At 46.3% G+C, this 23340-nt stretch overlaps 1 protein-coding gene across 1 annotated transcript; it reads right to left on the reverse strand.

Moving 5' to 3' along the window:
- Positions 1 to 280: 280 nt before the first annotated feature.
- IRF8 (interferon regulatory factor 8) lies at positions 281 to 20346 on the reverse strand. The gene is given in 9 exon segments (XM_087728953.1): positions 281 to 767; positions 4375 to 4490; positions 5985 to 6353; positions 8765 to 8815; positions 10149 to 10263; positions 11588 to 11675; positions 14304 to 14491; positions 16671 to 16845; positions 20265 to 20346. Coding segments are annotated over 9 exon segments (1290 nt in total). The 5' UTR covers positions 20276 to 20346; the 3' UTR covers positions 281 to 590.
- Between the last annotated feature and the right edge of the window lie 2994 nt (positions 20347 to 23340).

Here is a 23340-nt window from a genome sequence, read left to right on the forward strand (position 1 = left end):
GTTAGAACAGAGTAAGGTTTGCAGAAAGGAGGAGGAGGAGGAGGAGGAGGAGGAGGAGGAGGAGGAGGAGGAGGAGGAGGAGGAGGAGGAGGAGGAGGGGGACTGTGGGGTCCTTGATGTTCCCTGAGCTTGGTGGTTTTCTTGCAGATGTTTCATGACCCAACAAGGGAACATCACCAGTGTTAGAACTGAGTAAGGTTTGCAGAAAAGAGGAGGAGGGGGAGGAGGAGGAGGAGAAGGAGGAGGAGGAGGAGGAGGACGACGACGACTCTGTAAAGTTAGGTAGAATTTGGTCACCCAGTGATGATTTCCCCATCAATTGTAACACGTTATTGTGCCTTGTTCTGTTCGGTTCTGCTTTATTTTAACATTTAATTTTTCGTGTGTGCTGGTCTGTTTACCGCAATAAAGACTGAATTGAATTATTTCAACCCCGTTATATATTTACATACAAAACCTTTTTTTTTAAAAAAAAATTCAACTGAAGTTGGGGAAGGTCTAAGCTGTAAGATGGAGCGGGGGAGGAAGTAGATTTTTTTTAAAAAAAATAGCTTGGAAAAAAAACGGATGAACTAGACTTCTCCGGAGTCTCAAACGGTAATTTGCTGGTTTTCTCTGAAAATGGGCCTTTGGTGAGGCCCACAAGAATCCTGGAAGTTCCTGTACATCGGGTCGTAATGCACCTCCTCTCCGGCTGGGTGCCCCATGGGGCCGGTTTCATTCTTACGGGCTTCCTCCACCAGTTGCCGGATGCTCAGCTGCTCGATCTGCATTCAGAAGACAAGGAAAAAACCTTGGGTTGGGTCATATCGGCTCCGTAGGAAGACCCCGCAGTGCAGGAGAGAGATTGTAAATGCAACGGTAAAGAAGAAGCGGTAAAGGCCAAGGCTCAAGTATCAAAAGAGCAGCTGCGTCTGGTAGCTGTTGCACGGAGTCCAGAGTGGCGACGTATACCCTGCGCAATATCCAACCTATCTCTCAGGAGAGAGATGGGATGGGATGAGTTGTGGGGAAGCAGAAAGCGGCTTTTCACAGGGCAAAGAAGCAGCGGAACTTGAAAAGTTGCGACAGCAGGAAGAAGGGTAAGATACCGTATTTTTCGGATTATAAGATGCACTGGAGTATAAGACGCACCAAGATTTTGAAGAGGTAAATTAAAAAAAAAACATTTCTGCCCTCCCCAGCCCCCAGGAGCACTCTGCAGGCCTCCCAAACCCGCTGCATTCCCTGTTTTTGTGAAAAATGGGGCATGCAGAGAGTTTGGGAGGCCTGTAAAGTGCTCCTGGGGGGGACTGGGGAGGGCAAAAATACCCCCGTTTTTGTGAGAAACGAGCCCATTTTCACTTGTTTTTCCCCTCCCCAGCCCCAGAAGGTCTCCCAAACCCTCTGCATGTCCAGTTTTGTGAAAAACGGGGTGTGCAGGGTGGGATTTGGGGAGGCCAAAAATGCTGTATTCAGTGACACACCCTGATTTTCACCCTCTTTTTTTGAGGGGGAAGGTGCATCTTATACTCTGAAAAATACAGTAATTCCTCCCTACTTTTCCTAGAGTCTATCTGTAGTAATAGTTATTTGAGTTCCGTGAGGGGCTTCCGCAAAGAAGAAAAGGTCCACCTAAGAAGAAGAGAGCCAAGGTGGTGCAATGGTTAGAGTGCAGCACTGCAGGCCACTTCAGCTGACTGTTATCTGCAGTTCAGCAGTTCTAATCTCACTGGCTCAAGATTGACTCAGCCTTCCATCCTTCCGAGGTGGGTGAAATGAGGACCCAGATTGTTGGGGGCGATATGCTGACTCTGTAAACCGCTTAGAGAGGGCTGAAAGCCCTATGAAGCGGTATATAAGTCTAACTGCTATTGCTATTGCTATTTTCCAAAGGACCAGAAGGCAGGACAAGCAGCAACGGATGGAAACTGAGCAAAGAGAGGCAAGATTCTGTCTGTCGGTGAGAGAAGAATGGAGGAAATGATTGTGAAGGAACTTCACTTGCTGCTCTTGGTTCTCGAGCCCGACGGTGAAGGAGGATTTCCTGATTAACAGCTTTCTGGTCTCTGCACAGCATAGGGGAGTCAATGCAACGGGTCACCTGTTAGCTAAGCCAAAGAGCTCTGCAGGCAGCAGCCATGACGCTTGCCGCTTCCTTTGCTCTCCTCAGCCCAGCCAGCTGAGCTGCTCCAGCAAGGAGAGACTTCTCTGGTTCAGACATTGCGTCGAGCTCTCGGGTGGTTTCTCTGGTTTCGTTCAAACATGAGCATAGCCTTTGTGGTGAGAAGAGCCATGCATTGCCCTCAGCCTGTGCATGCCTCCATCCAGCTGTGGCTTATTTAAGAGAATATGGTTGAGTACATCATGAATCCTTAGCACAGCTCCAGCCGGCCCCTCTCTTGGGCATTAAGGCTTGGAGGAAGACCCTCCAGAAGATGCCCCTTCATGCCAAGGGCTCGCCCCTCTTCCAACTCCCCTCCCTCGCTCCTAAACTGGGGGATGCTCTTTCTCCCAAATTGCATTGAGATTCCTGGGGACATTTATAAGATGCTTCTCTGTTGCCAAGTCTTCCATTGTTCGTTAATCCTGTTGTGTCTTCGCACTGCGTTCCTCGCACTCCACCTTGTGTGGGTCGTTGAGTTCATTGAGTCACCTTGAGAGTCCAGAATCAGCAGAGGAGCCTGATAGAAGTCATATGAGAAGGCTCCTGCATATAGACATGTTGAAAGCTCACAGAAAGCTTTGAGCTCATAATCAGGACCACTTTCTTGACTTATAGGGCCCTTCCGTTTGAGCTGGTTTAGTGCAGGGAATTAAAGAGGGCATATCTTAGGGGCATCTTTAATAAGATATGCCCTCTTTAATTCCCTGCACTAAACCAGCCCAAACCAGATAGATTTTTGGCAACGACGTTCAACAAGGAAGTCAAGGCAAGTTGCAAAGAAGTATCAGGAGCTGCCTGGCCAAGCTTGAGGGTTTGAGGTGACTTTATTTGGTGCAGGCAGGTGGTCCAAGCCAGCTCTCTGTCAACCATGCCAACGTTTTGAATAACCCTCTTGGTGGTTCACTGCATGCTCTTTGGATTTTATGTTGGGTTTGCCCTCAACTTGGGAGCCAATGCCAGCCATCTCCGTTCGATGCACACTTCAGTTGTGCCCCAAGAAATATGAGTTTTTGCTATTTATGACATGGCCCGTCATTGCTACTATGGCAAATCCATGCCAAGGTGGCGCAGTGGTTAGGGTGCAGTACTGCAGGCCACTTCAGCTGACTGTTATCTGCAGTTCAGCGGTTCTAATCTCACCGGCTCAAGGTTGACTCAGCCTTCCATCCTTCCGAGGTGGGTAAAATGAGGACCCGGACTGTGGGGACGATACGCTGACTCTGTAAACCGCTTAGAGAGGGCTGAAAGCCCTATGAAGCGGTATATAAGTCTAACTGCTATTGCTATGCTGAAGAGCAGCAAATGCATGCCAAGCCAAGATATTCAGAAGCAGAGAGATTTTTAGCAAGCAGTTTCAAAGGCCAAGGAAGAAAAAGCAGAGGGTCCGTGTGGGAAACAAGACACTCCAAATCACCCACATCAAATAAGGTCCCAAAACATGAGTGTCAGTCATAGAATGGATCCCACTACTCAGATTAACAGAGTTGGAAAGCCCACCCTCCTACTCAAGCAAGGGATCCTACACCAGTGATAGCAAACATTTTCCGCACTGAGTATTCGGCATGCCGGAACACCAAAAATCTGAAGACCAGCTGGCCAGTGGGCACATGCCTGTTTTGGGGCCGTTTTCAGGCTGTTTTTCACACCATTTTCAGGGTTTTTTTTTCCAGGCCATTTTCAGGCCTTTTTCTGGCTCAAAAGAACAGCCCCAAAATGGCAGAAAATGGCCCCAAAACAGCCTGTTTTAATCTGTTTTTAAGGCCATTTTCTGGAGCTGTGGTGCCTGCAAAGACCAGCTGTCTGGTGTGCAAAAACGGCCTGAAAATGGCCTGGTTTTTTGGCTGTTTTTCAGACCGCTTTCTAGTGCTTTGGTACCTGCGAAGACCAGCTGGCCCAAAAACAGAAGAAAGCTAGTGACAGAGAGGGCTCTGCATGCCATAGGCTTGCCATCCCAGCCCTATGCCATTTCTGACATATGGCAGATGTCCAGCCTCTTCTTGAAAGCTTCCAGTGACGAAGCTCCCACCACTTCCGAAGGCAACTTCCTGTTCCATGGGTTGATTGTCCTCTTATCATATGTGGCTGTTTTGAAAAAGGAAAGTGGATCTAACCCAAACAAGGAGGGCCAGCTTTGCAATGAACCTTAGCAAGTCCTGAAATTTGACCTGGGAACTCAAGTCAGAGCTGGTTCCGTGACTGACCGATTCCTGACCGGTTCTCCTGCTCACCTCCACCAAGATCAGCTTGCAACGTAAGGGGACGGCATCTGGAAATTCTTCTCCAAAACACAGGATCACTTTGCTGTTCGGAAAGCGTCCTTGATTGTTATAATACTGATGGAGCTCTAGAAGGGGAGGGGAAAAAAGCAAACTTCAATGAAACCAGGAATAGAAACAGCACTTAAAGCTTACATACCGCTTTACAGTGCTTCATCACCCTCTCTAAGTGGTTTACAGAGTCAGCCTATTGCCCACAACAATCTAGGTCCTCGTATTACTGACCTTGGAAGGGGGGAAGGCTGAGCCAATCGTGAGCCTCTGTGAGATTCCAACTACTAAATTGCAGGCAACCGGCAGGCAGCAGAAGTAGCCTGCACTGACTCATCGGAAGTAGAGGAGAGAAGAAGATAGGAAGAGAGGGATAGGAGAGAGGGTGAAAGGGGAAGATGAGGTGTATAAGGAGGAGTGGTAAGGGGAGAGAGTAGAAGGAGAAAGGAAGGGGAAGTAGAGTAGTATGGAAGCGGAAATACACCAATGAGAGGAAGAGTGGGAAGCAGGAGAGAAGAAAGATAGGAAGAGAGGGACAGGAGAGAGGGTGAAGGGGGAAGATGAGGTGTATAAGGAGGAGTGGTAAGGGGAGAGAGGAGAAGGAGAAAGGAAGGGGAAGTAGAGTAGAAAATGATGGAGGGAAGACAGGATGTAGAAGAGTCGGAAGTAGAGGAGAGCAGAAGATAGGAAGAGAGGGATAGGAGAGAGGGTGAGGGGGGAATATGATGTGTATAAGGAGGAGTGGTAAGGGGAGAGAGGAGAAGGAGAAAGGAAGGGGAAGTAGAGTAGTATGGAAGCGGAAATACACCAATGAGAGGAAGAGTGGGAAGCAGAAGGGAGAAGAAAGGTGGGAAGAGAGGGATAGGAGAGAGGGCAAGGGGGGGGGGAAGATGAGGAGGATAAGGAGGAGTGGAATGTAGAGAGAGGAGAAGGAGAAAGGAAGGGGAAGTAGAGTAGAAAATGATGGAGGGAAGACAGGATGTAGAAGAGTCGGAAGGAGAGGAGAGCAGAAGATAGGAAGAGAGGGATAGGAGAGAGGGTGAGGGGGGAAGATGAGGAGGATAAGGAGGAGTGGAATGAAGAGAGAGGAGAAGGAGAAAGGAACGGGAAGTGGAGTAGGAAAGGAAGATGGAAGGAAGATAGGAAGTAAGAGAGAGGTAGAAGAAAGAGGTGTAGGGAGAGTAGAAGAGCTAATAATGGGTGTTAATCTTTTTGGGGCGTTGAGGACAAGAGGAACTGATGTAATCATTATTTAATACTATATGATACTGGCTATGTATAGTATACATGTGATTGTATGTTATGAAAATGGAAATAAAAATATGTTGTTGTTTTTTTTAAAGTAGCCTGCACTGCACTCTAACCACTGTGCCACCGAGACTCATAGATCAGCAATCTCCACCCTTGGCAACTTTAAGCCTGGAGGACTTCAACTCCCAGAATTCCCCAGCCAGCTGGCTGCAGAGTTCTGGGAGTTGAAGTCCTTCAGGCTTAAAGCTGCCACGGTTGGAGTCCCCCGTCATGGGTGATTTGGTCTCCCTAGGCAAAACCCAAGGAAGTCCTCAACTGACCTCTGAGGAAGTAGTTGGTGTCAAAGATTTTGACCACCTCGTCCCGGTCCAGTTTGTTGGGTTTCTCCTTGCAGGCCATGGTGTTCCCGCTCCAGAAGACCCTTCCCTGGCTCAGACGCTTGATGAAGATGCCTTGTTTGTTGCAGTGGAGAAGAACGCCCCGTTCCAGGTGCCCGAAGAGCTTCCTGGTAATCTGCCTCTGGCGTTCATTGGGTATTAGCTCTGCAGACGGGAACTGCACGTGTTCCAGGCTGTCCATGCAGTAGGGCGCCTCTCCCAGGGAGATCCGGCAGCCCTCGGGGCGAGAGGTGGTGGTGCTTCCCACCAGCTTCCCTCCATAGTAGAAGTTGATCACCAGTTGGGAGTAGACTAGAAAGACACACAAAGACAGAAATCAACAGGGAAGCCTGCAGGTACTCCGTTTGGAGGACTGCAAGGGGTAGGGCCCATGTGGTCAACTCAAAAACGGGACAATGGTGTGGAAGAAGAAAGGATTCCAGGATGCAAGTCAAGGAGAAGACAACATCAAACTTCATGAGTGGTGAGTTTAGAGTTTTATTTCATTTGTATGCCGCCCTTTTCCCTAAGGGGACTCAGGGCGGCTCACAACTCAAAGAAGGGAAGGGGGGCATACAGACAGTTTAACAACAACGCAAAACAATACATAGTTAAAAAGCACAACAATCATACCATTCGAGATAGGGGCAGCGAATCTTTAGCCCCAGGCCTGTCGGAACAGCCAGGTTTTAAGGGCTATGCGGAAGGCCTGGAGGGTGGTGAGGGTGCGAATCTCCACGGGGAGTTCGTTCCAGAGGGTCGGGAGCAGCCACAGAGAAGGCTCTCCTCCGGGTAGTCGCCAGGCGACACTGGCCGGCGGATGGAATTCGGAGGAGGCCTAGTCTGTGGGATCTAATTGGTCTAGTGGAGGTAATTGGCAGCAGGCGGTCTCTCGAGTACATGGGTGAGAGTGGGTGAGAGAGTGAGTGATCAGCAGCACTTAAAGAAAATATATACAAAATGTTTTATCTTTGGCACTTGTCACCAACAAGATTGGCTAAAATGTACCCAAACATGAAGCCGACCTGCTGGAAGTGTAAAAAAAGTACAAGGGATTTATTATCACATATGGTGGACCTGCCCAGAAGCACAAAAATATAGGACAAAAATTTGGAAATGGGCGCAAGAAATTACAGGAGAACAGATAAGATACAAACCCGAAATCTTCCTACTGGGAATAATCAAAGGGAAATATACAAAGAAACTTAAGTACATCTGCTAACTACAGCTAGAATAGCATTTTCCCAATGCTGGAGACAAAATAATACCCCCTCGGATGAATTAGTGATTAAAAAAACTTTGGCTTGTACAGAGATGGACAAATTAACACTGAACTTAAAAGATAAAGAAGAGTCGGAATATTATGAAATTTGGAACAATTGGTACAAATGGCTGCAAAACAGGAACAAAATTAATTAAGCCCAAAAACAATATATACAGAACTGTGTATAAAGGTGTGTAAATATAGAAGTGAAATATTATATACATGTACAGGTATGATGACATAACAATGTTGATGTAATGACTGTAAGGTGTTGTAGAAGGGAAAAAATAATTTTAAAAAATCTGTTGCAAAAAAGTGTCATCCTATTGCAGAAACTGGGCATGGATGAGCTAGAGAAAAGGGGTGACATGATAGCAGTATTGCAATATTTGAGGGGCTGCTGCCACAAAGAAAAGGGGGGGGTGTCAGCTCATTTTCCAAAGCACCTGATGGCAGGAGATGAAACAACGGATGGAAACTAAACAAGGAGAGAAGCAACTTGGAATTCAGGAGAAATTCCCTAACTATGAGGACAATTAACCCTGGAACAGCTTTGCCTTCAGAAGTTGTAGATGCTCCATCACTGGAGGTTTCTAAGAAGACAACCACTTGTCTGGGATGGTATAGTCAGGGGTCTCCTGCTTGAGGAGGGGGTTGGGCTAGAAGACCTCCAAGGTCCCTTCCAGCTCTCTTCTGATTCGATTCAATATATCAAAGTTCTGCCCTCAAACGTAAATCGATTGCTGGTATTGAGGTCTTGTATTTGATTCCACAGTATTATCGGTATTAATATTGGCATTCTTAATTCCAATGTTCTCCCTGAAGGTAGGCATAATGCTTATGCTGTTTAACATGGGGGGGGGGGGGAGAGATGAAGCTAATTGAAAAGGAAGTGGAGTGGCATCATTATTTTTAATAAAGCCCTTCATGGTATTGGACCTGGGTACTTGAGAGACCGCCTGCTGCCAATTACCTCCCACAGACCCATTAGATCTCACAAGGTTGGCCTCCTCCGGGTTCCGTCTACCAGCCAATGCCACCTGGCTATTACCCGGGGGAGGGCCTTCTCTGTGGCAGCTCCGGCCCTCTGGAACGAGGTCCCCGCAGAGATTCGGACCCTCACCTCTCTCCAGGCCTTCCGAAAAGCCGTCAAAACCTGGCTTTGCCGACAGGCCTGGGGGTGATGAGTTCCCCTCCCCTCTCGACATGTATGGTTGTGCGACTGTTGTTTACTTTTATTATTTGTATTTTGTTTTTTATGTTCCCCCTTTTTTCCCCCTTGAATTGTTCGCCGCCCTGAGTCCTCCCAGAGAAGGGCGGCATATAAATAATAAAATTCCAATTCCAATTCCAATTGTGTGCAACGAAATTTCATTTTAATGTCTGCCAAAGTGAGAATAAAGTTATTCTAAGTCTAAATCTAAGCTAATCACACCGGATCCTGATTGAAAAAACATACCTAGAAGCGGCTGCGGCTCGTATGCAGCAAAACCAGTCACCAGGGATAAAGCTATGGGTGAAAGAAAGAAAATTATTATTAATTTTTTCTCCTGAGCAGAATATACATCCGGAATCTCCAAATCGAGGCTTCCCTTCTCTAACTTCGGTGCTGGACTAAAATTCAGATGATAGCAATAGCAGTAGACTTATATACCGCTTCATAGGCCTTTCAGGCCTCTCTAAGCGGTTTACAGAGAGTCAGCATATTGCCCCCAACAACAATCTGGGTCCTCATTTTACCCACCTCGGAAGGATGGAAGGCTGAGTCAACCCTGAGCCGGTGAGATTTGAACCGCTGACCTGCTGATCTAGCAGTAGCCTGCAGTGCTGCATTTAACCACTGCGCCACCTTGGCCACCTTAGATGAACCACTTCATCTAAGACGAGGGCTGTTGACTCATGGGGAGCAACTCTTGAAGATTCCCATCACTTTCTACCAACCGAGATGGAGAAGTCTCAATGTTGGGCATTGAACTTTGCGCCTTCAGCCAGAAGTTTGCTTGGGTTCAAGACCAGAAACTGCCATTCCTGGATGTTAAGTCAAGGACCGATTTAATTGGGTTTTCAATTCAATTCAATTCAATTCAATTTATTAAATTTATATGCCGCCCTTTTCACCCGAAGGGGACTCAGGGCGGCGCACAACTCGAACCGGGGAGGGGAATACAGACAAAAAGATTTAAAAACAACAAGATAACAATATATAATTTAAAAACTCACAACAGTCATACCATTCGAGACGGGGGCAACAGCTCTTTAGCCCCAGGCCTGTCGGAACAGCCAGGTTTTGAGGGCTTTGCGGAAGGCCTGGAGGGTGGTGAGGGTTCGAATCTCCACGGGGAGTTCGTTCCAGAGGGTCGGAGCAGCCACAGAGAAGGCTCTCCTCCGGGTAGTCGCCAGTCGACATTGGCCGGCGGATGGGATTCGGAGGAGGCCTAATCTGTGGGATCTAATCGGTCTAGTGGAGGTAATTGGTAATTTTCTTGCCCTTCTTCAAATTTGGCATCCTAATTCACTTCCTCAAAGTCCAGTTTATATACTTTCTGTAGTATCTTGATGGAATTGTCAAGATTATATTCACCCTTATCTTATCTTATCTTATGACAAGAGTGACATTACCTGCTGTCTCCTTCTCCCAATCAATGGATGCCTATGATAAGGAATGACTTCTGTCTGAGGTGGCTTGTTTGCTTACAGATGTTTCATTGGCCAGCCTCATCAGTGTGATAACGATGCTCATTGTATCACGTCGAATAATGAAACATCTGCAAACTATCAATCAACCAGGCTCAGGGAGGACCAAGAACCCCACAATTCAACCCTGAGCTACAGGTAATCCTTACCAGGATTCGACTGATGGATCCACCAGTCTGGGATAGGTGGATTTCGGCTGCTCTCCTGTGGTGGTGAAGGGCTCCTTTTGATTGTGCCAAGGTATTCCTCCACGGTTGAAGGAGTCTGTGGAGTTTATGGAGAAGACGACATGGAACCTTTGAGACGACCAAGCAAACAAGGCTGCCTCCCGAAAGCAGTTTATCTTGCCATAAACCATTTTGAGATTGGCCATCTCTGAATGCTATATTTAGTGGCCCATTATTATTAATTTTGTCTATGATCTTTCTTCCATATTGTCACCGACACATTTGTCCTCCTGAATTGTACTTAGAGGGTGGAAGGAGCTGAAAAGAAGGCTGGAGATACCCTTCCCATAACAGATTCAATTGCCTCCAGTGTACACAGCAATTAGCACTCAGGGGTTTGTCAGTTAGGTGGGATTAAAGATAAAGGTTAGCCTTGCACATAGGTGCTAGTCGTTCCCAACTCTAGGGGGCAGTGCTCATCTCCGTTTCAAAGCCAAAGAGCCAGCACTGTCTGAAGACGTCTCGGTGGTCACGTGGCCGGCAAGATTCAATGCCAAAGGCACACGGAACGCTGTTACCTTCCCACCAAAGGTGGTTCCTATTTTTCTACTTGCATTTTTTACATGCTTTCGAACTGCTAGGTTGGCAGAAGCTGGGACAAGTAACGGGAGCTCACTCCGTTATGCGGCACTGGGGATTCAAACTGCCAAACTGCCGGCCTTTCTGATCGAAAAGCTCAGCATCTTAGCCACGGAGCCACCCTGGTGGGATTAGAAAAACCAAAATGGCGGCCATGGCAGTGCAATCAGAGTTTGCACAACATACCAGTTGTGTGTTTAATGTACGTGAAAAGGTTCAGGTTGGCTTTTTTTAATCCACGCTCTCCAGACACCACTGAATCCACTTAGAGGAGAATGGTTGCACCCTAATGGATGAATGGCACCCATCATCGGTGGAAGGGCCAAGTCCTGAGAAAGGGTTTTACCAATTTCTTCCATCCTGCAACCATTTTATTGGACTAGGGTTAATTTCAGTGGTGGGATTCAGCCAGTTCGGGAGAACCAGTTGGTAAACTTTCTAAGCAGTTTAGTGAACTGGTTGCTGGAAGAAATCATTAGGGCAGAGAACCGGTTGTTAAATTATTTGAATCCCACCATTGGTTCATTTACTCTACTATAACTTTTTCTCACCATGGACTTCCTTTTGTGGCCATTGACCGCCAAGACTTAACTCAAGATTTAAGACATAATGTTTTTTTCAAGCATTCAGAGACCCCTTGAGATGACCCCACTGTGGGGGTCTGCAAATCACAGGTTGAGACCCTACTGTATGGAGAAATTCTGGCCAGAAGAGACAATTCCAAGGAGAGAGAGAGAAAAATTGATATTTTAGCCCGGCATGCAACAAAGTTAGTTACTTACCTCTTTCATTAACTCTTCTATGGAGGAAGGATTGCAGCCCATATCTGTCATCTCATTCAAGGTGCATTTGGTCCCCATCCCAATTTACCTGGAAGTAAAAAGCCTTTGAGTCCAACTGCACACTCTACAAGGACGTCATTCTGCGAGAGATTCAGTGGGTCTTTATAACAAGGAGATCAACAGGAGAAGAAGTACAGAAAAGCAAGAAGAAAAAAATGATTCTAAAAACCTGTATGTCTGGTTTCGTGAAAAGGAGGACTGGGGGTGGCATGATAGCAGTGTTTCAATATTTCAGGGGCTACCACAAAGAAGAGGCAGTCAAACTATTTTGCAAAGCGCCTGAAGGAGAAGAAGAACGGATGGAAACGAATCAAGGAGAGAAGCAAGCTGGAACTAAAGAAGAAATTTCCTGCAAGTGGGAACAATTAAACCAGTAGAACAGTTTGCCTTGGATGCTCCATCGCTGGAGGTTCTTAAGAGCAGACTGGATGCCCATTTGTCTGAAATAATATATGGCCTCCTGCTTGAGCAGGGGGGTGGATTAGAAGACCTCGAAGGTTCCTTCTGTTATTCTGTCAACCTGTCTGTAGAGGTTCTCAACCATCCAGGTCCTGGTTGTTGCAATGGTGCTTTTTCAAAGGCAACTGGACTTTGTTTTACCTTGAAGGCATTTCGCCTCTCATACAAGAAACATCTTCAGTTAAAGCCGGAGTCTCCAAACTTGGCAACTTTAAGACTTGTGGACTTGTGGACTCCAAACTTGGCAACTTTAAGACTTGTGGACTTCAACTGCCCCCAGCTGGCCTGGGAATTCTGTGAGTTGAAGTCCACAAGTCTTAAAGTTGCCAAGTTTGGAGATCCCTGAGTCAAAGCCTCTTCAGTTAAGAAGTTAAAACATCTTCATCCGCAACATTCAGTCAGAACAAAGATGTTTCTTGGATGAGAAGCAAAACATCTTCAAGGGGGGGAAAAAAACCTCCAGCTGTCTTTTGAAAAAGCAATTCCAAATCTGTGGATTTGGCACTTGAGATGGGGGAGAAATGAGGAATATTCAGAACTCTAAACCTGATGAGGATTTTCTTCCCATTAAATCAAAAAGACAGAGCACAGAAAAAACAGAGCGATATTTTGAACATGTTTTAAAATCTAAATAAAGTGGCCTCTTTGGAGTGGGGGGGAGGGCGGATGACAAACTCACTTTCCTATTAGTTTTTAAATGCAAAACAAAGAGAAAACAAATTGTCTTTTGATCGCAGGGAACCAAGCGTTGTGGGTTTCGCTGCAGAGACCCCCCCACCTTGACACCTTCGACACATCACGCAAAGGGAGTGAGAAAACAGCATTTTGGGTTGCTTCCCAGGCAAAAGAGTTCATGCAATCAGCAGCAGAAGGCCTGTTGCAGAGACAGATTTCTTGAAATTCAGTTTTGCATGGTTGAAAAGACACCACACCAGAAGAACCACAGCTAAAAATAATGCAGGCTGTACATCTCCGGCAAAGTCAGACATGGTGTTCTGTAACCACAACATTGAGCTGCGACAAAAGAGCTGACCCAGAGTTGTATTTTTGCCCATTCTCACAATCCCGGAAAATGGAGTTTTGGAAGGGGGGGGCGCAGAAGTGCTCGATTAAAGGGGGAGCAAACCTTCTCACCGGCATGGCGGATTAAGAGAGACGGCTGGGGGACAGCAAGCTGCTTGAGATACTTTCTCAATGCACCAGATGTGCAAAATCAAAACTTAAAATGGTTTTGCTTGTATTATCGTTTTCCAGCTGGAGAATTCTGGGAGTTGAAGTCCTAACATCTGGCTGGAAAGGGCAGTCCTTTGCTTGATGCCACTTCCATGTGTGTCTTAAGCATGGCCCCCAAAACTAGTCCTAAGTCACTTTTTGAGTGCCACTGTAACTTCAAACAGTTTCTAAACAAATGTTAGCAATGGTTGTTGTTTGGGGCCGGTGCGGTGGTTCGAATGCAGCATTGCAGGCTGACTCTGCTCAATGCCAGGAGTTCGATCCTGACCAACTCAAAATTGACTCAGCCTTCCGTCCTTCTGAAGTTTGTTAAATTGAGGGGCCCAGATTGTTGGGAACAATATGCTGACTTTGTCAACTGCTTAGAGGGGGCTGTAAAGCACTGGTAAGCAGTATATGTGCTATTGTTATTTTAACTCAAGGATTACGGGATTGAGTCCTCCGGGATTGGGCGGCCTATAAATCCATTAAATAATAATAATAATAATAATAATAATAATAATAATAATAATAATAATAATAATTACCTGTAATCACGCTATTTTTTTTTCAGGGAACCATTTATTTTAAATGCCCCAGTGTTTAGCCCTTCTTAAGCAAGGGGAGATCTACTTCTCTTCCCTCCGATAATTTGGAGCAGTGTTTCTCAACCTCGGAGATTTGAAGTCCTGTGGACTTCAACTCCCAGAATTCCCCAGCCAGCTGTGCTGGCTGGGGGATTCTGGGAGTTGAAGTCCACAAGACTTCAAGTCTCCAAGGTTGAGAAACACTGATTTGGAGAGAAACCATTCGAATCGTTTCTCAACTTCTGCAGCTCTAAAGATTTTTAGAATACGTGCAATTTATCCTGGGAAAGGTTTTGGTTTTTGAAGAGAAGCCAATTAAAAACGATGCCCACCGTCTAATACCTACAACCGGGCACAGTTGCAGTGGGCAGATGCAAAGCTGTGCGGCCGGGCCCCACTTACATTTCTGTTCTTCCTCTGGAACAATGCGGTAAACCTTGTAGGGCTCAGAAATGTCCAGCTGTGACCTCTCCGTCACCTCTTCAAAGTCCGGGCTTTTGTTTAAGGCACAACGGAGTCTGGTTTTCCACGTGGCCGGCTCGGCCTTCTCGCCTTCTTTGTACTTGCCTTTGAATACCGCCCAAGCCTACAAGGGAGGAGAGGAAGAGTTCTTACAAGGAAGGACTCAAGTGCTTGAGATCCTGATTCTAAGAAAGGAGAAAGATTCCCAAGAAAGGGACGAAGGAGAGTCAGGGACACAGAGGAGAGAAAGGGACTTCCAAGGAAGGGAGAAAGATTCCCAAGAAAGGGACGAAGGAGAGTCAGGGACACAGAGGAGAGAAAGGGACTTCCAAGGAAGGGAGAAAGATTCCCAAGAAAGGGACGAAGGAGAGTCAGGGACACAGAGGAGAGAAAGGGACTCCCAAGGAAGGGAGAAAGATTCCCAAGAAAGGGACGAAGGAGAGTCAGGGACACAGAGGAGAGAAAGGGACTTCCAAGAGAAAAAGATTCCCAAGAAAGGGACGAAGGAGAGTCAGGGACACTAAGGAGAGAAAGGGACTCCCAAGAGAGAAAGATTCCCAAGAAAGGGACAAAGGAGAGTCAGGGACACTAAGGAGAGAAAGGGACTCCCAAGAGAGAAAGATTCTCAAGAAAGGGACAAAGGAGAGTCAGGGACACAGTGGAGAGAAAGGGACTCCCAAGAGAGAAAGATTCCCAAGAAAGGGACAAAGGAGAGTCAGCTTGGTTTATCGGTTAAGGCATCAGGCTAGAAAGCGGGGGATTGTGAGTTCAAGTCCCATCCTAGCCACGAAAACCCGCTGGGCAAGTTTACATTATACTTTATTTGGCCAGGTGTGACTAGACACACAAGGAACATCTCTCTGGTGGTGCAAAAGCACTCAAGTGTACGTGCAATTTTGGGCCAGACCCCCCCCCCCTCTCTCAGACCTCACAGGGCTGGGGTGTGAGGGAAACAGGAAGAGGAAGAAGTTTTAGGTGTGTTCACTGCCTTGAGTTATTTGTATAAATAATAAAGGCAGGATGCAAAGAAATAAAAATAATAAAAGTGGGGTGCAAATCAAAAAAATTAAATAGAAAATAAGGAAGACGGTTAGTAAGGCCATTTCCACCATCCAAGCGCCTTGATGGGACATTGGTCCCGTGGAGATCATTTCTCGTTCTTATTCTTGGATTTCTTCTACGTCTAGTTAGTGCCACATTGAAACATCTTGTGTTTAAACACAAGGCCTGCAGGTAACCCCTTTAAAATATAATTTCTACAGAGAACCAAGGTGTGTGTTCAGCTGTTTTTTCCATGATTACTGCCAGCTCTACAATCTAAATTACCCAGCTCTCCAATTCAGTACTATGACAATACTTAAAGGTAAAAGTAAAGGTTCCCCTTGCACATATGTGCTAGTCGTTCCCCACTCTAGGGGCCAGTGCTCATCTCTGTTTCAAAGCTAAAGAGCCAACGCTGTCCGAAGACGTCTCCGTGGTCATGTGGCCGGAATGACTAAATGCCAAAGGCGCACAGAACACTGTTCCCTTCCCACCAAAGGTGATCCCTATTTTTCTACTTGCATTTTTACGTGCTTTCGAACTGCTAGGTTGGCAGAAGCTGGGACAAGTAACGGGAGCTCACTCTGTTATATGGCGCTAGGGATTCGAACCGCCGAACTGCCGACCTTTTTGATCAAGAAAAGCTCAGTGTCTTAGCCACTGAGCCACCGCATGCCACAACATGGCAATACTTAGTGACAAAATAAACAAAAATATCTCCTAGGTGAGGGTGGGAGTGAGAAATTGGCATCTCATCTATTTAACCATCATCCGACTTGACGGGCAATTCAAAACAAATTGTAGATAATCACCTAAACCAGTGTTTCTCAACCTTGGCAACTTGAAGATGTCCGGACTTCAACTCCCAGAATTCCCCAGCCAGCATTCGCTGGCTGGGGAATTCTGGGAGTTAAAGTCCGGACATCTTCAAGTTGCCAAGGTTGAGAAACACTGACCTAAACAATAGTTGTTCCAAAGTAGGAACCAGTTTTTACAGGATGGAGGCGAGGAGAAGAGACCTTCTAAAAGAAATCTAAGTTGGACACCATGATTTGGCTAGCAAGATGATTTGGCGCAACAAATCTATTTATGTATTTGACGTGGTAAATAAATACAAGAAATGGATGGGCTTGAGTTTAGTAAAATTCAAAAAAAGGGGATAGAAAACTTCGTATTTGAGACTTCTCTGGATCTTAGGCCAAGCTACCAATAACCCAATCAAGGAATGCCTATGGTTACCATCAAAAGATAGCTTTTAATACCTTGAAAATAGATGCATCCACTTCTTGGTTATAATCCTGTTTTCCCGCATGTTTCCACGGGATACGAAACATGGTTTTCTCCTCATTCTCCCAGATCAAACCAGGATACTGTCCACTGTCAATTTGTTCGATCAGCCATTGTCTAAGCCGCCTTCCACCGTTTCGGTCACACACCCTGTAAGGAGAACACGTCAACAGTTTTCTTCAACACTTGTGCTCTTTTGCTGTGGAAAGTTCCAGCAAAGTTTTTTTGTCGATATTGTCAAAAAATTCCATCCCTAATCTAGTGTTTCTCATCCATGGCTGGCTGAGGAATTCTGGGAGTTGAGGTCCACCCACCTTAGACCTGCTTTGATCCTGTGCCCCATTTTTAACCCTCTATGAAATTGAACTAACAGGTGTAAGCAGGGAGGACCTCAAGAAACAAGGTGTGCATTTGTGTAGTAAATTCAGATCTAGGAAATAATAAGAAAAAGTCTAGTAGTTGTAATATAATGTATAAACCACAGAATGCTTGAGGCAGATAGACTGGCCTTATGAAATGCTTTTGTACCAAAAGTCATGAATTCAGCTCAAACATCTTTTATATTAGCAGATGTTGATGTGCATTCAAAGCTAGCTAGATAACAACACTTAAATTCAATGTTGGCTCATTCTGAAACTGATCGGCAGAGTCAATCATAGTTAGAACTTGGATTTTTGGGGCTGAAGACTAGGGGGAGAAATTGTTCCCGATGCCAGTCATAACAATTTCCGTGTTTTTGCATTATTGCTTCGAAGCAAAATGGATAACAAACACATCTGACAAATAACAATATGGAATGGACATGTCCAGGAGGACTTGAGGAGACAGGTTTGACTTGAGGGTCAACAAGAGATCCAAATTAGGAACAATATTTTATAACAGGTGGAGACTTATGTCCTTGGGGAGCTTTTGAGTGAAAATTCTCAAATTGCTTATATCAATATTAGGGAAAGATCAACACGACAAAATTCTAAGTGTTTTCAAGGGCCGTGATTTTTCTTAAAATCAGTCACCAGAAGTTTCACTGAAGGCAAGAGACAGAGATACACCACAACTGAGGGGGAAAAAAATATGGAACCCCCAAAACTGCACAAGAGAGGCGATTTCAACTGCATTTTAGGGAAGTCTCTTCACAAACAAGTGTAAAAACTGTGTGAGAAAATGTATCAGCTGACTGCGGGGGGCGGGGGGGGGATTGCCCAAACGATCTTTAATCAAGAACTATCAACAATTTTCCCTGAAAAAGAGCTTCCTCAAAATGTTGTAAAAATCAGATTCCCCCCTCGCTCTCTTAATACAAATGGAAATCTTCAGATGTCCATGGTGGATAATCTATTCTAGAACACTAAGATTAAAGCTTCATGTTTTGTGATTCTTGTTGTTTTGTTAAAATAGGTGAAAAGCTGGGGCTTCTGCACCCATTTCCTAAACTGTAACCATCCCTACTAAGATAGATTGTTTATTTATTTGTTTATTTATAGATTTATTTGTTTATTTATAGATTTATTTGTTTATTTAAGAACAGGTCAACTGTCCCAACAGTATTTATTCACATGTCAATGCCCACTGTTCACCTGTGTTATTGCTAGCCCTAAACTCCAATAAGAGCTAAGCAGATGTTTTCTAATGGAGAGATATTTTAACAGAATAACAGAGCTGGAAGGGACCTTGGAGGTCTTCTAGTCCAACCCCCTGCTAAAGCAAGAGACCCCTGCACCAGTACAAATAGTTGCCCAATCTCTTCTTAAAAGCCTCCAGTGATGGAGCACCAACAACTTCTAGAGGCAAGTCGTTCCACTGATTAATTGTTCTCAGTGTCAGGAAGTTTCTCCTCAGTTTGAAGTGCCAATTACCTCCCAAAGACCCGTTAGATCGCACAGGGTTGGCCTCCTCCGGGTTCCGTCTACCAGCCAATGCCATCTGGCTACGACCCGGGGGAGGGCCTTCTCGGTGGCAGCTCCGGCCCCTTGGAACGAACTCCCTGCAGAGATTCGGACCCTCACCTCTCTCCAGGCCTTCCGGACAGCCGTTAAAACCTGGCTGTGTCGGCAGGCCTGGGGTTGATGAGTTCCCTTCCCCTCTCGACTTGTGTGGCTGTTGGCTATTTTAAATCCTGTCTTGTACTTTTGTGTTCCCTTTCCCCCTTTGAGTTGTTCGCCGCCCTGAGTCCCTCCGGGAATAGGGCGGCATATAAATAAAACAAATCTCAATCTCAAGTTGCTTCTCTCCTTGATTAGTTTCCACCCATTGCTTCTTGCCCTGCCCTCAGGTGCTTTGGAGAATAGCTTGACTCCCTCTTCTTTGTGGCAACCCCTGAGATATTGGAAGACTGCTATCATGTCTCCCCTGGTCCTTCTTTTCATCAGACTACACATATTGGGTTCCTGCAACTGTTCTTCATATGTTTTAGTCTCCAGTCCCCTAATCATCTTTGTTGTTCTTTTCTCAAGAAACTTATCTGAAGAACAGCTTCTGAGCAGCATCTGAATAATCATAGAATCATAGGACTGGTTCAAAGATTCCTTTCATGTTGTTGTTTTAAAGAAAACACTGCAATCCAAGAAGTCTTAAGTTAGAATGTCATGAGCCTTAGAGAACCGGAATTAAAGTGTGGGTACGGGTCACACAAACCGCGTTTAAACAGCGATCTAGAATATCTCACTGCAAATTCTTGGTTAGAATTTTGCGTTCTAAATTTCAGCGTTAGGGGGAGGTTTCTAATTTGGGCTTCTCAAGCCGGTGAGCCATTTTTTTGAAGCCGTGGCCACAATTTCCTTTTGAAGGCTGTCACAAAATAGCAACCACAGTCCAATGAAGAAGTCTACAGGAAGACCTCCTCTCCCTGTAAGATCATTCACGAGTCGGCCCCCGTGCAGGACGCATAAATATAGGAGAACAGCAGCTTCTATGTTCTTCGGGGCCAGCAGAAATGTCCCCAAGTGGCTTCTAGATCAGCCTTCTTCAACCTCAACCACTTTCCGACGTGGGGACTTCAACTCCCAGAACGCCCCAGCCGGGGGAATTCTGGGAATCGAAATCCACACATCGGAAAGTGGTTGAGTTGAGAAACCTTGTTCAAGACAGATGCTGATTGCACCATCGCTTGGTCTCCCTGCCATGGGGAGGCATGCCCATCTGTGTCCTCCCCTTCCGTCTCTTCTCCCTCCTTCTTCTGCCTCCATTTCTCCTTCTGAAGCCCCTACTTCAGGAGAAAAAAAGCTGGAGACCTTGGAGAAGGCCATGCCAAGGGATGACAGCTCATCCGACTTCAGAGTGGGGCGGGGGGCAGCCCAAAGCTGCAAGAACCAACCCAAATCAAGCAAAGATGGCAACTACGAGGTCAAAAGAAAAGGTCCAAAAACAACAGAGAAGATGTCCAAGGTCCTGAATGTCCAGAAGCCCAGGAGAAAGGGGACCTTCTCTGGATGCTAAGAACCTAAGAACCTTGGATCTGGAAGCCTATCTTCCTTCCAGGAGAAGACCCAACAAGCTACTAGGCTGGCAAGACCTGCCTAGTGTCCACCCTCCTCCATGGAAGTCCTCTCCCCCCCCCCTCTCCTCCAGCTGACCTGCTCCACATCTGGACTGCGCCGCCTGCAGCAAGGTGAGTAGCTCTCCCGGGATACGCGCACCGCCCGCAAAGTTAGCCCGAAACTCGCAAGCTTTGAGTAGTTTTTATACTCCGGCCGAGCGGAGGGGGTCGGCCCCGCGGGTCGCTCAGCCAATGGCGAGCGAGAGCGGGAGGCAGGCTGGCCAATGGGAGGGGAAGCATGCCCAGGGGTTTCTTGCCACTGGAGCCGTTTCAGAGAAATCAGCGGGGCGGGCGCGTCACTCTCTCCCGACAGGTGGGAGTCTTCCTGGCCGTGCCCCGGTCGTTGAACTGCCCGTCCGGGGGTGGAGGGAACTCTTGGGCGCCCGCGAGGCGGAGACGGAGGAGTTGCGTGGTTTGGCCAGGAGTATCTGCTTCTCCTTGTCGGAAAACTTTTTCTGCCTTGCCTTCCTTTCCTTTTCTGTTTCCTTCCTTTCTTTCTTTCATCCCTCTGTCTCTCCCACCCCTCCTTTCCTTCCTCCCTCCCTTCCTCCCTTCCATCTCTCTCCCTCTCCACTCCCTACTTCTTCATTCCTTCCTTCCTCCCTTCCCCCTCATTTCTCTCCCTCTCTCCTTCCCTTCCTCCCTATCGTTTCTTTTGCTCTTTTTTCCTGCCTCGCTGCTATCTTTCTCTTCCTTTCCTTTTTTTCGTTTGCCTTCCTGTTTTTTCTTTCTTCTCTTTCCCTTTCTTTTGTCTTTCTGTCTTTCCACTTTATTTGTTTTGTTTCTTTTATTGATTTTCTTAGTTAATGGCGGAAGGGGGGGGAGGCCAGGAAAGAGGTAAGGGGGAGAGGTCCGAAGCATGGGAAAAAAAGATGACTAGGGTGGAAACTTAGCAGAGGTTGACAGGTGAAGGACGGGCTCCTCCACCGGAAGGGCGGCAATTGTGTCAATTTCTAAGGGTGTCACCACAAGGAGGGTGAGAATTGTGAGGGCCCGGCAGCTGAACATCTATTTAAAAATTTGAGAAACGTCACTACAGGACAATATTGGAGGCAGCTTTCTCTCATTTCCAGGGACTTTCTTTAAAATGGCATTTCTTCCTTCCTCGCCTACAGTTATGCTACGGAGGAAACTGTAAAGCTTACAGAAGTATTTGGCCAGCTGGTAGAGAGTTGGTAACCCAGCGCATTTTCCTCATTTGATGCATTTATTTTCTCTCTCTGTCTATATGCTGCCCACATTCCATGCATTTCAATAAAGTTTCGTCCTGAAGGTTAAACTTCCCCAAGGAGGTTTGCAAAGGCCTGGACGAGGGAAGTCACGCAGTCTCCAGTGTTTATCAAATCTAAGGGGCCAACTGCCCTGAAATATTGTTTGCCTTCCCAGGGATATGGAAGCTAGGATCTCGCACCTCATCTTCATGTTTGATCAACCCGGTTTAACTTCCTTGTCTGGCTGCAGTTCAGCCTTGGAGTTCAGTTTGCAAATGAGGAGTGGGAGATGACCCCCCCCTTTCAGTCAAATCTGTCCAGTGAGGGTCCTTGGTGCTCTCGGAGCTTGGCTGGTTTCTTAAAACGTTTCATTAGCCAACAAGGGAACTTCCTTAGTGCTAGAAGGGAGTGGGGTACATGGAAAGGAGGAGGAGGAGGAAGAGGAGGAGGAGAGGGGGAGGAGGAGGAGAAAGAGGAGGAGTGGAGGAAGAGGAGGAGGAGGGGAGGAGGAGGAAGAGGAGGAAGGGAGGAGGAGGAAGAGGAGGAGGGCAGGAGGAAGAGGAAGAGGAGGAGGGGAGGAGGAGGAAGAAGAGGGGGAGGGGGAGGAAGAGGAGGAGTGGAGGAGGAAGAGGAGTGGAGGAGGAGGAAGAGGAGGAGGGGAGGAGGAGGAAGAGGAGGAGGAAGAAGAGGAAGAAGAGGGGAGGAGGAAGAGGAGGAGGGGGAGGAGGAGGGGAGGAAGAAGAGGAGGGGGGAGGAGGGGGGAGGAGGAAGAGGAGGAGGAGAGGAGGAGGAAGAGGAGGAGGGGAGGAGGAGGAAGAGGAGGGGAGGAGGAAGAAGAGGAGGAGGGGGGAGGAGGAGCAAGGAAACCACCAAGCTCAGAGAGCACCAAAAACTCCTCATTTCAATCCAAAACTACAAATATGCTCCTACATTGGAATCTACTCAATCTTTGCAACAGACAAATCTTGAAAAAAGGAAGTCGAGACTTGGGTCAAAATCTCTGTTCTTCTGTTTCTTGGAAATTCACGATTCATAGTTATCTCATCCTCCTCTTCATTCCTGGAAACCCAAAGGATGGCTAATGGTTCTTCATCTCTTGCATGAAAGACCTTTTGCTTCGAAATGTTTATCCGGTCCGATGCTGCTCATCTCTTAGCAAATGATTTTAGAAGCAGAGCTGGGGTATAGTTGGAGCAAACTGAATTGCTACTAAGGGTTGAAAAGAGACGGGGTTACAGCAGGGATGAAATTCGGCAGGTTCTGATAGGTTCTGGAGAACCGGTAGCAGACATTTTGAGTAGTTCGGAGAACCGGCAAATGCCACCTGTGCCTGGCCCCAGAGTGGGGAAGGAATGAAGAGTTTGCAGTATCCTTCCCCTGCCACGCCCACCAAGTCCACAGAACCAGTAGTAAAAACATTTGAATTTCACCACTGGGCTACAGCCATATGTTCTTCCACAAAGACGTTTCACTTCTCATCCAAACAGTTTTTTTCAGTTCTGAAGACGTTTCGTGGATGAGACACATCTTGGTGGGAAAGTAAAGTAAATCTAGTTGCTTTTTGAAAAACAACTAGAAAACCTTTTGGATTATATATAAAGGTCAGTTTTAAAAAAGAACTAAATTAGATACAGTCAAGTTTTGACTATTAGGGGGAAAATGTTATAGGATATAGCCAAATAAAGAAGGGTTAATGATAAATAATTTATATATAGGTATGGGTACATCATAAGGAAACTGGATGTAAATTGCAAACAGTGTTTTGAAAAGGAGGATTGGAAAATTTTGTTACTAAATATTATGGATGTTAGAATAGGATATAAGGACTCAGTACTATTGGAGGATTTTAGAAATAGTCAATGAAACGCCAGAATGTGGTTACGTATTAAATTTTGGTACATT

The sequence above is a fragment of the Thamnophis sirtalis genome, unplaced genomic scaffold, assembly GCF_051295495.1.
Source record: "Thamnophis sirtalis isolate CommonGarterSnake01/CBP01778 unplaced genomic scaffold, rThaSir2_p1.2 scaffold_14, whole genome shotgun sequence".
Taxonomy (NCBI): Eukaryota; Metazoa; Chordata; class Lepidosauria; order Squamata; family Natricidae; genus Thamnophis; species Thamnophis sirtalis.